Source organism: Vipera ursinii (genome assembly GCF_947247035.1).
Source record: "Vipera ursinii genome assembly, chromosome: 2".
In the NCBI taxonomy this organism is placed as follows: domain Eukaryota; kingdom Metazoa; phylum Chordata; class Lepidosauria; order Squamata; family Viperidae; genus Vipera; species Vipera ursinii.
Genome location: NC_139513.1, coordinates 207,966,829 through 207,984,841, shown reverse-complemented (window position 1 = coordinate 207,984,841; position 18,013 = coordinate 207,966,829). Strand labels below are relative to the sequence as shown.

The 18,013-nt window shown below is 50.0% G+C and overlaps 1 protein-coding gene across 1 annotated transcript in view; it reads right to left on the bottom strand.

The window, feature by feature from the left end:
• Positions 1-18,013, bottom strand: part of SNX30 (sorting nexin family member 30) — a 51,008-nt gene that overhangs the window by 17,269 nt on the left and 15,726 nt on the right. The window contains exons 2-3 of the mRNA XM_083353779.1: positions 1,352-1,540; positions 64-174 (exon numbers count right to left, since the gene is read on the bottom strand). Coding sequence (XP_083209905.1) covers positions 64-174; positions 1,352-1,540 — 300 coding nt within the window. The remainder of the gene's footprint in view (positions 1-63; positions 175-1,351; positions 1,541-18,013) is intronic.

The following is an 18,013-nucleotide window of genomic DNA, read 5'->3' as shown; positions in this document are numbered from 1 at the left end:
TGAACACTGGTTTTTTTTTTGTTTTTTTTTAAAGTGTGCTGGTGACTTCGACTTACTACCTACAGGAATGAGATGAGTTGGCTGAGATTCCTCCAGTTTATTCCTGAGCCAATCAAAATCCTGGTATCTTCGGCGCATTGAATACTCTGGCAAGTCAAACTCAGCTCGAGTGGTCTGGAACAAAAGAATAAACATCAAAAGTGGTAAGAGAACAAGAAAGTCTAGTGCACGAAAGTTAATGTTCTGCACTTCTTAAATAAAATACATTCTTTCTGAATGCTGCAAAGTTTGTTTTTAATTCCTTTTGCAAACCGTGCAGCATTTCACAAGCTGAGTCACTCAAGCAACTGAAGAAAACCAAACCAATTCTGAATCTTCCCTTCTCAGGCAACTTGCAGAGATACAGTGTTATGATAGTTTTCGGGTCTATGGTCCTACTAGGATTTGCACAAAAGACAGGAGAAAAAGGTCTAGAGAGAGAAAAGTTTGAATTTTGGCAAGAGCAAATTTGTGGGCAAAGATTATTTACCCTTATGCAATGTGTCTGTACAACATTTATGCAAAATTCTACTCTTCTGATTTTAAAATGAATTTCTTTCTGTCACAAATCCAAAATCAAGTTGTTGTCTCATCTATAGATACAAGCCATGCCTATATGTCTTTTTCGAGTTAAGCTCAGCTCCTGGTGGTTGCACACACACACTTATCTCGTTTACTTGGATGTGATACACAAGTATTTTCTTCTAGGATAGTGTTTTATTGTACTTTTCATGTAGCCAGAGTTCTGAAATTTCCAGAAGGAAAAATCCTCAAAGAATGCCAAGGACATAATACGGTGGTGTCCACGCAAACCATTTTATTTTTACCTAAATAATCTTACTTCCCTGTCCTTTTCCCCATCCCTTTTTTGTCCTTTTTTTTAAGACTATAAGCACAGGGAAAGGTACCGTGGTCTCCAATGGGTTGGGGCCAAGATTTTCATTCTTATTTGAAACTGGGTAGGTCTGTAGAAGCCTTTCCGTTATTGATGTTCAAAACACGCAACTAACCCCAATTAGACATGGAAAGTATTTTAGATCTTAACCAAACGAAGGAAACAAAATGTGCCGTAAGGAGCTCTTGCCTGCTTCCAACGGGCAGATTATTTTATTTTCTTCTACAAGAAGAAAGCGATCAATTCTGACTTGACAAATTTGACAAATACTCTTAGAACAAGAGGAAACAAACTTTCAGAATGCATGGGAATCCAACTGCTACTAAGCATTTCAAGGGACCCCGAAACAGAATAAAGTTGTTTTTAATAAAAATAAATAAATAAGATTCCCAAACAGGGCAACTCATCTTGCGGTACCTTAGTTGTGACGCGGTAAGTGATGTAAGTCTCCATCGTACAGACATGCTTTTTGGGATCATCAACTGTGACAAAGAGGTCCCTCATCTCCCCGTCCAAGTCATCATCCAGCTGTAGTCTATTAAGAAGCGAGGAGGAAGAGGCTGGACTAGAAGTATCTACAGGAGTACCATTGGGCAAACTCAGATCCTGGAGGAAGACACAACAATCAGGTGTGGGAAAGAGACAAAAACCAGTTCCTGAAGTTCAGCCACCGAGATGAACCAGCAGAGAGATCCACACGTTGGATCCGAACGGATATTCATTTGTTGAGAATGTTAGTATAATCTGATAATAATATTTAGTATTAAGATTTTATACAGACTTTCAAGTGTTTGATGCTTTATGTTATCTTGTGATTTTGATCTCAGGGTAGGCAACCATTATCTTTACTAGTAGCAGAATGAGGCCAATTCTTTTCCAACCCACAGTTCTGCCTTCCTAATCCAAAAAGTCAACTTTCAAAGGATCGTTTGCTAGTTTCCTCCATTCTGTTCTGCCAGCTACATATGTGTTTATTTGTTTTCTGTTCCTCTAGTCTTTAAGATAAGAGTTCAATTACTAATGCCAATATTTCCCTAATAACTTTAGAGAAATGGATTACAGCCAAAACCTTCAGCTAAGGAATTTCCTTCTAAAGCCAATATATTCTACATTCTCCAACTCCTCCAGAGGCTGGAAGGGCTATTTCTGCAGCTGTCTCTGCAAAAGAGGATGGTTGCCTTCTAGCTAAGAATTTTTTTCTTGCTGCTTCCAGCATTTGGGGATCCTCCTCATGTTCAGTTCGAGACCTCTGGAAATTCTGAGATTTGTAAATCAACCAAAAAAAACAACAACAACCCCATCACCACGGGATTAAGAAAGGAATATTTATGATCCTCTGCAGAGATATGCAAAATTCACCAATTCAGGAAAAGAGATTTTTCCATCGAAAAATTCATTCCCCCTCTAGACCATGCTGAGCCTCCTTTGGATACCATTTTAAAGGCATTTCAATGATTTCCAAAAATTAATCCTTTTGAGTCTGAACCATACCCACAACAGCATGGTGGAAGAGGTTTGGCATGGCCCAAAGAGGAAATGGAACGTTCTGTTCTCAAACTCATGAGCTTTTTACCACCGTGGACTTTGATTCTCTTTTGTTTTTCTTGTAACAATTTAAAAATGACCTTTTCGTTTCAGAAAGCTCTGTCTGTACATAAAGGTAAAATATGTTTAACACTTCTGAGATTTTCATAAACTCAAACCACGTACGGTAGCTTTTCTGGCAGTGACACATTAGTGGTTTACCACGGTTTTCTCTCTGATATTTTTTTTCCACTTTCCAATTTAGCCCACAGCCCTGGCATTTTTAAAAGGACCAGTGGAATCCTTTTAATGCATAAACATTTTTGTTTCATTTTGGTTTTCCACCTTCCAGTACAAATTGCAGAATTGCATATGGATTAAAAAAAATATGAAATGAAAAGCAAAGACAATTCTTCGCTTTTTTATTTATTTATTTATTTATTTATTTATTTATTTATTTATTTGATTTATGTTGCTTCTTTACTAAATAAATTGAAAGTAAATCTTATTCATCAGAGATTACGTGTTATTGTCAATTTTGCTTAACTGTCAGGTTTTTAAAACAACAGAGGCTCAGGGCTGCAGATGAGATAAAACAAACAGCCGGAAGGAAAAAGTTTCTACCCCATCATGATACTTACAGTCTCTTTTATATTACAAAGAAGATGAAATCCAGATACCGCAGTATATATAAAGTATATCCTAAATGTTTATATTGGACGCATTGTCCAAATACTACTGTACAGAATTGTTGCCATAGAAAAAGCATCAGGACAAGAAGCAACGGATGGAAACTAGTTAAGGAGAGAAGCAGCCTAGAACTAAGGAGAAACTTCCTGACAGTTAGAACAATTAACCAGTGGAACAACCTGCCTCCAGAAGTGGTGAATGCTCCAACACTGGAAGTTTTTAAGAAGAGACTGGACAGCCATTTGTCTGAAATGGCATAGGGTTTCCTGCCTGAGCAGGGGGTTGGACTAGATGACCTCCAAGGTCCCTTCCAACTTACTTACATCATCATCATCATTATTATTATTATTATTATTATTATTAAATGACCTTCGCTCATTTCGCCAGGACCTGAAAACTTGGCTCTTCGATCTGTTTGGTCCAGACTGTGGGGTTGTTAATTTCACTGGATTTTAGATTTACTCTTGGGGCTTGAATTTAATTTAATTGTTTTATTTGTTTTTAATACTTTGTATTCATGGTTTTAACTGCCCTGTAAACCGCCCTGAGTCCTACGGGAATAGGGAGGTATACAAATCCAATAAAATAAATAAATAAATAAAAATAAATTATTATTATTATTATTATTATTATTATTATTATTATTATTATTATTATTATTATTACTGGCTTACAAGAATTTCAAGATCTGCAGAATGACAAGAGCTAAGACGACTTCGGGACAAAAGTAGCTACTCATGAATTAAGATTGACTTCAAAAGGGAAAGGGTTCCTCATGAATTAAGAGCAATATACGAAATACTGCCTAAATAGAGCTAAGGCTGTTTAGAAGTACTAATTATAAGGAAGTGGTCCCCAATCTTTGCTTGGCGGACCGGTTTGGGGGGGTGGGGGTGGGAGAACTGGGCCACATGAGCTGCAAAGGTTGGGGCAGCTCGACTTGTGCAAGTTGAGCTGCGTGTGCAAGCATGCTGGCCCACCGCTCATGCAAGTCGAGCTGCACACTCAGGAGTAGGCGCTGGTCCACCACTCGCGCAGCCCAGTTCCAAATAGGCCACAGCCCAGCAATGGGGACCCTGCTGTAAGGTATGGACTTCAATGGTAGCCAAATAAGAACTAAGTGTTTGTGACAGGAATGAAATATTGGCGATGTGGAAACAACCATCTCTGAAGATGACGTGGCATGTGTCACCCGAATAAGAGTATCCCCTACTGCGATATGCATTATAAGGCCGATTTTTTCTTTCAGAATTTTTTTTCCTGGCTCTTTTGAATAATGAGTATCTTTGCTTGTAAAAAAAAATAACCCTCTTCCTTTGGTAATAATATTACTAATATTTTAGACAGTTACATTGAAGCAACCTTTTCTATTTTGCCAGTTGTTTTCTGAACTGCTTTAAGTTACCGCATATACTTGAGTATAAGCCGAATTTTTCAGCCCACTTTTTGGGCTGAAAAATCCACTTCGGCTTATACTCCAGTGAACAAAAAAAAAAATAACTTCCACCCCCCAGTTTGGAGAGCTGCTGCTTTCGTCAAACATGGACAAAGGCAGCAGCTCTCCAAACGGGCGGCGGCGGTTTGAAGAGCTGCGCGCGCAGCTCCGCCGCCACCTCTGCAAGCCTCCGCTGAGAGAATGGGGCGGTGGAAGCTTGACGCCCATTTTCTCGGCAGAGACTTCTTTCGCAAGATCCAGCCTCTGCCGTGCTGCACCGAGAGAACAGCAAGCCGCCCCATTCTCTCGGCGGAGCACTCCACCGCCCCATTCTCTCGGCGGCTTGCCACCCCGTTCTCTCATCTCAGCAGAGACGTCTTTCGGGGGATCCAGCCTCCAGCTGCTGCATTTCCCAGCCTCGGCTTATACTCGAGTCAATAACTTTTTTACAGTTTTTTGGGGTAAAATTAGGGGTCTCGGCTTATACTCGAGTCGGCTTATACTCAAGTATATACTACTTATGCAAACCATATTTTTGTCTTGCCACATAAAAAGCGTGTAGCTAATCTGGTGAATACACGCTCCAGACAGGTAAAGAAAAGCTAAAGGGGACTGAAGACCTAGGGACAGGCAAAGGAAAGAACTTCTAGATCAGAGCTTTTCAACCTTTTCACCCATTTTAGGATATGGCCACATCCGAGTACCACCAGTCGCCTAGCAAGGTGTCAAAAACTTGATGACGCAAAAATAAAAAAGGAAAAAAGTGATGAAGTACAGGTAGTCCTCGACTTACAGCAGTTCGCTTAGTGACTGTTCAAAGTTACAATGGCACTGAAAAAAGTGCCCCTCAAGCCACAGCCGAGCAAGACACCTACCTGCCCGCCCGGCGGCGCTCTTCCTCCTGTCCGAGGTTTTCATTGTTGTGAGCAGCGGGGGTGGGGTGGGGTGTGTTTGGTTTTTATTCCCCCCCCCACCTCTGCTGGGTGGTTGCAGCAGGTTTAGGTCACTTCGCATGACCCTGGGACACTGTGGCCGTCATAAATATGAATCAGTTGCCAAGCATCTGAATGTAAATCACAAGACCTTGGAGATGCTGCAATATTCCAGCTGATCGGCGCTTCTTCCGGGCTCAGAAGCACCAGGATCAGCGCCGAGCTCCAGCTGGAGCCTGGTGCTGATCCTGGTGCTTCCGCTGAGCCCTGACAGCCCTGCAGCTCCAGCCATCTCTCGCTCAGGCTTGTGCGATGCTACCACCGGTTCAGCTCATTCCCCTCCCCCGCTACCACTTTTCTAGGATGGTCGCGTACCACCTGCCAGGTGCCAATGTACCACAGGTGGTACCCGTGCCACTGGTTGAAAAGCCCTGTTCTAGATGGGCTGATTTCTTCCATTCTAGCTGATCTGTTGATTCTGTTAAGGAAGGGGTTACCAAAGGAAGATACTTGCCAATGGAAGAAAGACTAGAAACAATTCTGGTCTTCTAGTTATACTGAGGTCTTGACACACCAGTATCCAAGAGCATTAACGTGCTTGTGCCCCACCTGACTTAATACTTTTAGAATCTTCTAGGCGTGGTGTCGCAGTGGTTAGAATGCAGTACTGCAGGCTAATTCTGCTGACTGCCGACTGCCAGCAGTTCAATCCTCACCTTGGCTCAAGGTTGACTCAGACTTTCGTGCTTCAGAGGTTCGGTAAAATAAGGACCTAGACTGCACTCGTCTACAAGGAGAAAGCCTTGGAAATGAAAGCAACTAAATTTTACAAGAATTGGGTCACTGATAAAGGAAAATTAAGTCCTGGGTATTCATTGGCTCCAGTTTCCAAGATACAACTTCGGGACAAAATTGCATCAAAATAATTCAAAATTACGAGGGGGATGTACGATTATGCTCTATAACTTTTCTACAGAATGTGATACGGCAATGAGAATGGTGCCACACCAATTTATCTTTTTACTGATACCACTAGCATAACTTTCATTTAATGGTTTTTCATGTAACATTTTCATGCTTTTTCACTCTGCAAGAGACTCCACTGTTGTAATCTGGAGCCCAGTAGCTCTGCCTTACTCTTACGCAATGCCAAATCCCTGACCAGGTCATTTAGTTCACTCTCTGAAATTAGAAGTGGTTCAGGAGGAAAATACGGTGGGCTCTGGATCAGTTGCATCCTGCTCATCATCTTTGTCATCATCTGAGAGTAGGATCTTGGTGGATCTGGAATTGGCAAATCCTCACCATGGGGTACAGGACACAGTGCGAATGGAATATCTGGATATTCCACAGTCCACTTCTCCTTTCTTGAGATCCCTTTTGCAATTGGGGGAACCGTGCAAAAAATAGCAGTCGCTACTATAATTGGTGGGTTCCCTCCACACCATTGGGACTGTGAAAGGCATGGACTTTTTCTTGTTGCTTAGCCAATGATGAAGATAAGTTCCACATGTAATGCAACAATAATGAGGGGCCTAACTCTTGTCCTGATCCCCTATTTTGCATCCAAAATATAGGTGGTATGCCTTTTTTTATCACGGCTGGATTAGCGGCAGGAAGGACGAGGGAGATGCGTCTTCATTCAACAGCTTTATTTAACTCAGCCCGGACAAAAAGAACAGGGTAAACATGCCTTATATAGGCAGCTGTCAAACGGGACAGCGAATCAGCTGTGGGAATTCTTCCCGCCGAGGGACCGTAACCAATGGGTCAGCTGGTAGTTCAAGAATCTCCCCAGTGATAGCGCAAGCGCGTTAGCCGGGGGGAATCCCGTCAGCTGGTTTTGGCGGGTGGCCGGCGTTTTGACAGCTAGCCGCCGTTAAAGCGCATGCGCCAGTTTTGACAGTTCGCGGCTGCCGCTGTGGGCTAGCCACCGTTTTGACAGCTTGCGGCTTCGTGCGCATGTGCGGCGTTTGACAGCTGTCAAACGGCCGCGTGTACTTGTAGGCCGCGGGTGCGACTGCGCATGTGTGCTTCTTTTGACAGCTGTCAGTGCGGCCGCGTAAAGCGGCCTATGACAGCTGTCATTATCATTTTTAATATGTTGCACCCCTTTCCCCCCCCTTGAACGGAACAAGTAACTTGAATTAAGTTTTAACTGGTGTTGGAACTTGTTGGCGAACTTCCGGCCCATTCAAAATCCGTCAGGTATGCTGGTGGCCTCTTCTGTCGAGTGGATCTGCGTGGTGAAGGTTCTTCTACTGTTGCAGGGGCCTCCTTGGGGGTGATGGGTGAGAGATCAGCAGGGGTAGGGATGTCTTCTGGGTAAATGGTGCTGGGGGGTTCGGGATTTTCCGTCGCTGTTTCTGGCGTGGTGTTGGGGGGTGACCTGGGTCGAAGCTGATCTGCATGTCTCCGCAGTGTGAGTCCCCCGCCAACATTGATGGTGTAAGACAAGGGGCCGGTTTGATCGATAACTACCCCCTGGGTCCATTTATCCCTTCCCCCATAATTTCGGGCCCAGACATTTTGTCCCTGAGTAAATGTTTTGTGTGGCAGGTTGTTTGTTTTTTCTGCCGCTGGCCTGTCTGGGTGCAGTCTGTCAAGGCGAGTTACCAGCCGGCGACCCCATCTGAGTTCTGCTGGAGATTTCCCGGTGGTGGACACGGGGGTGGTGTGGTGTGCGAGAAGGAAGCGGGCGAGTCGACGGTGCCAGTTCCCGACGACCAATCTGCGCAGAGAGTCTTTGGTGGTCTTCACCATGACCTCTGCGAGGCCATTACTGGACGGGTGGAACGGGGCCGATGTCGCGTGCCTAATACAGTTGCTCCTCGTGAAGATCTGGAAATCACGGGAGGTAAATTGAGGTCCATTGTCAGTAATTATTACGTCTGGAACACCATGGGTTGCAAAAACTCCCCTTAATGCTTGTATGGTGGCACTTGAGGTGGTGCTTGAAACCGGGAGAACCTCCAGCCATTTGGAGTAGCTATCTACAATAATCAAAAAGGTTTGACCCTGGAATGGGCCGGCAAAATCGAGGTGGATGCGGGACCAGGGGTTGGTTGTGATTTCCCACTTGTGAACTGGGGCGTGGGGTGGGGCGGTGTTCTGAACCAGCCCTCTTCTCTCAACCCCTATTTCAAAAGAAGAGACTGGAAAGCGTCCAAGGCTAAAAGGCTTCTGCCAAGATTTAATAGTAAACACACAAGAGCTAATCTTCTCAAGCAAAAGAGTTGCTTTCAGCAACCAGCCCCTCCCCAAACACTCCTTTTATAGAGAGCTCAGGGCGTGGTCTCCCTGTGCCTCCTCCCGAGGAGTCCCATAGCCTTTCTTTGTTTGTCCCTGCTCGACTGCCTCCTGCGTCGGGCGTCCTTGAACAGGGCCAGCTGTGGGTCATCATCCTCCGCACTCTCGGGCTCACACAGCTGAGCAGAGGTTCCCGGCTGAGGACTCTGCAAAGTCTCCAAATCATCATCAGCCGGTTCGTTTCCCTCCTCCCCCACATCTGAGTCCTCCGATACATCGGAGCCGGCTGTCGGACCCACAGGCTGACCCCGAGTCACAACACTATCCCGCACCGCAGGGCCCTTCCCCCGGGTCTGCCGATCCGGATGCGGTCGGGATGGGAACTGTTCGTGAAACGCAGTCACCAACGCAGGGGCATGAACGGCGGTCGCGTCTTCCCATGTGAAGTCCTCCGGCCCGTACCCTTTCCACTCGATCAGGTACTGGAAGCGACCTTTCAGCCAGCGGGAATCCCTGATGCTGGCGACCTCGTACTCGGGGGTGCTGTCGCCATCACGAGGTCCTGATGGGGGAGGTTCCGCTTGGCGAAGTGGACAAGCCGGTTGTTCGGGGACCAACAAGGACCGATGGAAGACGGGGTGCACGCGCAGGGAACGTGGCAGAGTTAAACGATAGGCGACCGGATTGATGACGGCCTCGACGGGGAACGGTCCAAGGTAACGGTGGTCCAGCTTCCTCGCCGGCCGAGTGGATGGTAGGTTCCTGGTGGACAGCCAGACCCGATCCCCCACCGATAGTGGAGGCGTATCCCTTCTCGACCGATCGGCGAACCTCTTGTAGTCGGCCTTGGCCTTCTCCAGCTGCCGTCGCACCAACCGATGGATCGCCTGTAACTCCGCCATGAATTCGTTCGCTGCCGGCTCCGGTGAGTCCACGGGAGAAAGGGGGAAAAACCGGGGGTGATAACCCACATTGGCCAAGAACGGTGTCATCTGCGTGGAGATGTGCTGCGAGTTGTTAAAGGCAAACTCGGCTATGGCCAAATAGTCCACCCAATTGTCCTGCTGCAGGTTAACGTAGCAGCGCAGATACTGCTCTAAGATGCCGATGACCTTCTCGGTACCCCCGTCGGTCTGAGGATGATGCGCGGACGAGAGGCAAACCTTAATGTCCAACGCCCGCATCAACTCCTGCCAGAAGCGGGCTGTAAACTGGGCCCCCCTATCAGAGATGACTCTATCGGGAAGGCCGTGCAGCCGGAACACCTGTTGGATGAACATGCGACTAGTGGCGCGAGCTGACGGTAAGCCGCGACAGGGGATGAAGTGCGCCATCTTGGTCAACATGTCCACCACCACAAACACTGTCGTGAAGCCGGAGGATGGGGGTAGATCCGTCAGAAAGTCCATGGACACAGCCCCCCAGGGTCTCTTGGGCGTTGGCAAAGGCTGCAGTAAACCAGGCGGGGCCCCTGTCGCTGACTTGGCCTGCCTGCATGGGACGCAGGAGGTGACATAAGACTGGACATCGTGTCGGACTCGGGGCCACCAGAATGTACGGGAGACCAGGTTCAGAGTCTTGAACAGGCCAAAATGCCCCGCAGCCGGGTTATCATGACATTGGCTGAGGACGAGTCCCCTGAGTGGCCCTCCTGGAACATAGAGCCGGTCACGATAATACAGGAGTCCATCCGTGACCGACCAAGGCGAATCTGGCCCCACCTCTTCCTTCCGCTGAGCCACCCACGCCTCCTGCTGCTGCGCCTCCCGGATCCGAGCCCGTATATCCACCGGCTCCCGCACCGCAGCAAAAGACTCGACGGGGATCACGGTCCTGGGCGGAAGCTTGTCTTCCACTCGGGTGTACTCGGGCTTCCTGGACAGAGCATCCGCTCTCTGGTTGTGCCCGCTTGGTATGTACCGCACCCGGAAGTCAAACCTCGCAAAGAAGAGGGACCACCGGATCTGGCGTTGGTTCAAATTCCGAGCGGTCTGCAGGCTTTCCAGATTCTTGTGGTCCGTCCGGACCTCGATTTGATGCCGCGCCCCCTCCAGATGATGCCTCCAAGCCTCGAACGCCGCCTTGATGGCCAACAGCTCCTTCTCCCAGATGGTATAGTTGCGCTCCGAGGGATTCAATTTCCGTGAGTGATACGCGCAAGGGAAAAGGGTACCGTTGGGCGTCGCTGCCTGGAGTAACACGGCCCCAATGGCAATGTCGGAGGCGTCCGCCTCCACGACAAACGGCCGTTGCGGGTCAGGATGCTTCAAGATGGGCTCCTTCATGAAGGCGTCCTTCAAAGCTTGGAACGCCTGTTGTTCGGGGGCGTTCCACTGGAACCGAGTCTTCTTCTGCAGGAGCCGGGTGAGGGGGGCTGTCAAGGCAGCAAAGCCAGGGATGAATGTCCGATAGTAGTTGGCAAATCCAAGAAGTCGCTGAATATCCTTCACGCGACGCGGGGGTTGCCAACTCTGCAACGACTCAACTTTACTCGGTTCCATGGCGATGCCCTCAGGAGAAATGCGGTGACCCAAGAAATCAATGGTCACCTGGTAGAACTGGCACTTCTCCAACTTGGCAAACAGCCGATGTTTCCGGAGGCGCTGCAGGACCTGACGGAGATGCTGATGATGCGCTTCACGCGACGGGGAGTAAATCAGGATGTCGTCCAGGTAAATCACAACAAACTGGTCCAACAGATCCCGAAAGATGTCGTTCATAAAATGCTGAAACACAGCGGGGGCGTTGGTCAGGCCAAACGGCATCACCGTGTACTCGAAATGTCCATAGCGAGTACCAAACGCCGTCTTCCACTCATCACCCGGCCGAACCCTGACGAGGTTGTAAGCTCCACGCAGGTCCAGTTTCGTGAAGATCTTAGCCTCCCGGAGTCGGTCCAAGAGCTCGGGGATGAGGGGCAGCGGGTAGCGGTTACGCACCGTGATAGCGTTGAGTTTCCGGTAGTCACAGCAAAGCCGTAACTCGCCCGACTTCTTTTTGACGAAGAGCACGGGCGCAGACACTGGCGAGGACGAGGGCCGGATGAAACCACGAGCCAAGTTCTTCGTCAGGAAGTCCCGCAATGCAGCCAACTCGGGCTCTGACATGGAGTACAAACGCCCCACTGGGAGAGGCGCATCAGGGACTAGGTCAATGGAGCAGTCGTAGGGCCTGTGCGGGGGTAATTGGTCCGCCTCTGACTCGCTGAACACGTCAGCAAAGTCGGACAGTTCGGGAGGCAAGGAAACCCCTGGGGAACCCTCCACCTGGCCGGCACAGATATGGCGGGTGTGGTCCACGCACTGCAAACTTGGGAAGGTGACCAAGTTCTGAGACCAATAGATCTGTGGATCATGCGCCCGGAGCCACGCCAGTCCCAAGACCACGGGAAAGTGCAGATCCGAAGTGACGTAGAACTGAATGGCCTCCACATGGGTACTGATGGCCATACACACGGGTTGCGTGGCGGCCGTGATAGGCCCGGACAGGAGCACTCGACCATCGATGGTCTCCACAAGCATGGGCGGATCCACTGGACACTGGGGAACAGCCCATTTGGCCACAAAGGCCGAATCCATAAAGTTAGTGGTAGCCCCAGAGTCAATTAAGGCATGGACTGGAATCCCCTCTGGCTTGCCAGGAAGGATCAGACGTGCCTCCAAAATCAAATGCCGTGGAGGTTCACAGGCACCATCGGAACGGCGTCGCTCGGTGTGGTTGTTGTGGGTCGCCCGATCTTTCACACCGTCTAGATCGGGCTCGGGCCGTTTCCCGATAGCAAAGCGGGGGACTTTCTCGGGGCAGGCTTGGTCACTGACGCCCGCTGACGCTTCTTCGGGCAAGAAGCAGCCAAATGTCCAGGGTCCCCACAGTAAAAACACAACCCCTCCGATCGTCGTCTGTCCATTTCCGTCACCGATAGACGGGACCTGGCGGCACCCAGCTCCATTGGCTCCTCCCTCTGGACTGGGGGCTCACGCACAACAGGGGCGGCAGGGGTCTGTGGGGTGGCACGGCGACTCTTACGCTGCTGCAGCCGGGCATCGATCCGCAGACAAAGATGGATCAGCCCATTCAGGTCTGAGGGAATGTCCACGCGGGCCAGCTCATCCAACATCTCCTCTGACAAGCCATCCTGAAAGGCATCCACGAGCGCAGCCTCATTCCAGGCGGAATCCTGGCTAAGCAGCCGGAAATCGCTGATATAGGCCTGTAGAGGGCGCTGACCCTGCCTCAAAGCTTTCAGGCGTCGGGTGGCAGTCTGCGCCTTAATCGGGTCCTCGTACATGAGGCGCATATGGTCACAAAACCCCCCAAAGTTATCCAACAAAGGGCTAGGCTGTGCCAACAGAGGCGTGCCCCAACGAGCTGCATCTCCCGACAGAAGGCTCAACACAAATCCCACCTTATCTCGGTCAGTGGGGAAATCAGCTGCTCTCACGCTGATATAAAGCTGGCATTGTCCCAGGAAGGCAGGAAACAGTTCTGGATTACCAGCAAATTTATCCGGCATAGCTATCTGACATTTCCTCCTGGGTGGGGGGGCAGCATGTACCTGAGCCTGCAGTTGTGCCACCTGAGTGGCCAGCAAGGTGAGTTGCTGGTTGAGCTGGGCATTTTCGGCAAGAAGCTGCTCCATCGTAGTAATAAGGGGTGGGTGGCTGAAAGCAAACTGTTCTGAACCAGCCCTCTTCTCTCAACCCCTATTTCAAAAGAAGAGACTGGAAAGCGTCCAAGGCTAAAAGGCTTCTGCCAAGATTTAATAGTAAACACACAAGAGCTAATCTTCTCAAGCAAAAGAGTTGCTTTCAGCAACCAGCCCCTCCCCAAACACTCCTTTTATAGAGAGCTCAGGGCGTGGTCTCCCTGTGCCTCCTCCCGAGGAGTCCCATAGCCTTTCTTTGTTTGTCCCTGCTCGACTGCCTCCTGCGTCGGGCGTCCTTGAACAGGGCCAGCTGTGGGTCATCATCCTCCGCACTCTCGGGCTCACACAGCTGAGCAGAGGTTCCCGGCTGAGGACTCTGCAAAGTCTCCAAATCATCATCAGCCGGTTCGTTTCCCTCCTCCCCCACATCTGAGTCCTCCGATACATCGGAGCCGGCTGTCGGACCCACAGGCTGACCCTGAGTCACAACAGGCGGGTCTGCTTTGCTGGCAGAGATAGCAGCCGGCTACATGCTGTTCAATGTCCTTGTCTAAGGATGGCCACCAAACATAACTGCGTGCCAGAGCCTTCATTTTAGAGATGCCTGGGTGGCCGTCATGAAGTGTTTGGAGAACCTTGGTTCTGTGGCATGATGGAACTATCACTCTGCATCCCCAGAGGATGCAGCTTAAGTGGGTAGAGAGCTCGTGGCGTTTTGCAAAATATGGTTGGATGGGGGGGCAGGGGCAAGATGATTGCCATCCTGATGTGACCCAGGAAAGTACCCTGCTGAGGGTGGGGTCCCTGCTTGTGGCGTGTGCGATATCTTTCGCTGTTACTGGGCATTCTGAAAGTTCTTGTATGGCCAGGACATGGCCAGCTGGGGCTGGGTCTGGGTCTATTTGTGGTAGTGGGAGCCTGCTGAGGCCGTCAGCGTGGGACATTTCCTTTCCTGGCTTGTAAACTAACTGATAGGAGTAAGCGGATAGAAATGTGGTCCAGCGTAGCATGCGCGGGGACAAAATTTGGGGGGTTTGGCGGTCCCATGTGAATATGCCCAGGAGAGGTTTGTGATCCGTGTAGATTGTAAAAGGTCTGCCGTAGAGATAATCATGGAATTTTTTAATTCCAGCTACTATGGCCAGGGCTTCCTTATCTATTTGCGCAGTTGCGCTCAGGTTTTGAAAGGGTCCTGGAGTAATATGCAATTGGAGCTTGCGTGCCATCGTTAAGGGAGTGGCTGAGGACTGCCCCAATGCCATAAGGTGAAGCATCGCAGGCGATGCATAAAGGTTTGGTTTCGTTGTAATGCGATATGGTGGTATCGCTAGAGAGCAATTGTTTCAGCTGTTTAAAACTGTCATTGTGCACTGAGGTCCACTGCCAGGGGGCTCCTTTATCTAAAAGCCTATGGAGTGGCTCCGCTATAGTGGCTTTTCCAGGCAAAAAGGAGTGGTAAAAATTCAGGAGCCCTAGGAATGCCTGGAGCTCCGTTTTATTTTTTTTGGGGGGTGCGGCTTGGATTGCTTGAATTTTGGCATTGGTGGGGTGAATGCCTTTGCCGTCTATTCTGTATCCCAGAAAGTCTGTGGAGGGAACTCCTATTGAGCATTTTTCCCGTTTTAGTTTTAACCCGGCTGCCCGGAACCTTGTAAGGACTTCGTGCAGCCTGGTTGCTAGTGAGTGGGTGGAGTCGCCCGCGATGAGAACGTCATCAAAGTATGGGCAGACTCCGGGGATGCCTTTGAGGGTTCGTTCCATGACTTCCTGGAATATTCCAGGTGCCACGGAGATGCCGAATTGGAGGCGCTTCACTTTGAACGCCCCCCTGTGCGTCACTATGGTTTGGGCATCTGCTGTTTCCCTGGTTACTGGAAGTTGCAGTAAAGCATGTGCTAGGTCCAATTTGGCAAAAATAGAGCCGGAGCCTATTTCAGAGAGAACATCCCTTACTGATGGGACTGGGTATGCATGGGGATTGAGTGCGCGGTTCAGTGTTGCTTTATAATCCGCGCATATTCTCACTTCCCCATTAGGTTTGACAGGCGTCACGATGGGGGTTTCCCAAGTTCCGCTGTCAGTGGGTTCTAGGACTCCTAAGTTGAGTAAGCGGTCTAGCTCTCTGTCTATTTTTTGTTTTAGGGCGAAAGGGACTTTCCTAGCTTTTATTCTAATTGGTCCTATTTCCGGTTTGAACTTGAGGTCGATGGGGGCTCCGTTGTATTTACCCAACGAGCCATCAAACACATCTGCAAAATTTTTGCAGATATTTTCTAGGGAATTGGTGTGAATACGGTTTGTCCCTTCGAGGCGAATGCCTAATGCCTCGAACCAGTCTAATCCGATGAGGCTGGTTCTGGGTTGTTTGGTTATTTGGGCTGTTAAGTGTCCTGAAAATTTTTTAAAATCGACCTTCAGGGTGGCCTGTCCCTTTAAGTCTATTTGCGCCCCTTGAAAATCTGCCAGCATAACCTTGGAGGGTTGGATGGGGATGCGGTGATTGGTTTTGCTAGCTATTCTCTGGAGGGTGTCCCCTGACAGGATGGAAACGGAGGATCCTGAGTCGACCTCCATTTCGCAGGGGATTCCCTGGATTTTGACCCATGCTCTAACTTTGGCTCTGGGGATGTTGTTCGTGGGTGATTTAGTTAGGGAAAATACGGACCCTACAACCCCCAGGGGAGGGCGGGGAGGGGCAGTCCTACCTGCGGGGATCTCGTCAAGGTCGTGGAGGGTCTTCCGGTTTAGGCTGCGACAAGCTGAGCGGATGTGGCCGGTCTTGCCACAGCCGTGGCACTTCGCGTTCCTAAACCTGCAGGTAGCTCTAGCATGGCTTCCGCCACAGCTTGCACACTTCGCCCTGGAGTTGGTCTGCATTTTCTTCGTGTTGGGGGCTGTCTGTCGGTCTTGGTTGCGGTTCCCTTCCCGGCCGGCGACCATCCGATTGAAGCGGGAGAGGATTGCATCGACCCCGGAGTCGGGCTCTGGTGGCCCTTGGTCGAGCTCCCTGGCTTGATGGACGGAGGTGCCTGAGTTTTCGCCGAACGTCTCGTTTTCATTGCGATGGCTGTCCTCATACGCCATTATCTCCAGAGTGAGCTCTGCGAGGTCCATTGTGGGCCTTGCCACAAGCTTCCTCTGCAGGCGCACGTTTTGGAGACCGGCGATGACTTGATCGCGAATTCGGTCCTCCAGGTCGGGGAAATGGCACTTGCGGGCGGTGTGCCTGACGGCTGCGATGAAGGCGGTGGAGGTTTCACCTGGCTGCTGCTTCCGTCGAGCGAAGTAGAGTCGCCAATACAGCTCTGACCGCCTTGGCATGAAGTGTTTGCTGAGGCGGTCTGTGAGCTCGGCATACGGTATGGTGGCGACCGGGTCCGGGCTGCAAAGGCCAACGGCGATGTCATATACTGCTGGCCCGCTGAGGCATAGGAGCGCGGCGGCCTTGTGGCGGTTCTCCGTGATTTTGTTCACGAGGAGGTACCCCTCGATCTGGCCCCAATGCGACTCCCATCCTTCGGGGTGCCGGACGTCGAACTCCCTCATGTGTCCTAGGTTTGCCATGCTGGGTCCGCGGTACTTATGGCACCAGGATGGTTGGCTTGTCCAGTCGGTGACTTAGCTAGTGACTTCAGCGATTGACCGGACAGCAACGCTCCTGGGCTGTGACTTCAGCTAGTACCGGGATCCCACCTTCGTCGCCAGGTGGATTAGCGGCAGGAAGGACGAGGGAGACGCGTCTTCATTGAACAGCTTTATTTAACTCAGCCCGGACAAACAGAACAGGGTAAACATGCCTTATATAGGCAGCTGTCAAACGGGACAGCGAATCAGCTGTGGGAATTCTTCCCGCCGAGGGACCGTAACCAATGGGTCAGCTGGTAGTTCAAGAATCTCCCCAGTGATAGCGCAAGCGCGTTAGCCGGGGAGAATCCCGTCAGCTGGTTTTGGCGGGCGGCCGGCGTTTTGACAGCTAGCCGCCGTTAAAGCGCATGCGCCAGTTTTGACAGTTCGCGGCTGCCGCTGTGGGCTAGCCGCGGTTTTGACAGCTCGCGGCTTCGTGCGCATGCGCGGCGTTTGACAGCTGTCAAACGGCCGCGTGTACTTGTAGGCCGCGGGTGCGACTGCGCATGTGCGCTTCTTTTGACAGCTGTCAGTGCGGCCGCGTAAAGCGGCCTATGACAGCTGTCATTATCGTTTTTAATATGTTGCAACGGCAGTCATACTGCACTTTTGGGATGCAAATGTAACCTCACCACAACTGAAGCAAAAGATACCTCCATTGTTTACATAGTTTTGAGGCATCTTGGCTTCACACAACTGGAAATGTTAGGCAATGATACTTTCAAGCCACCTGATGTAACTATATGATGTGTAGATCTGACTCAGACAAATGTGCCTTGTAAGAAAAGAACAATAAATTACAGTTAGGTAATAATAATCTTTCCCCTTCATGGAGTACTGCCTTGTCGTGGCGAAGGGGCTTGCGTAATTCAATGAAGCTATGAGCTATGCCGTGCAGGGCCACCCAAGACGGACAGGTCATAGCAGAGAGTTCTGACAAAACGTGATCCACTGGAGAAGGAAATGGCAACCCACTCCAG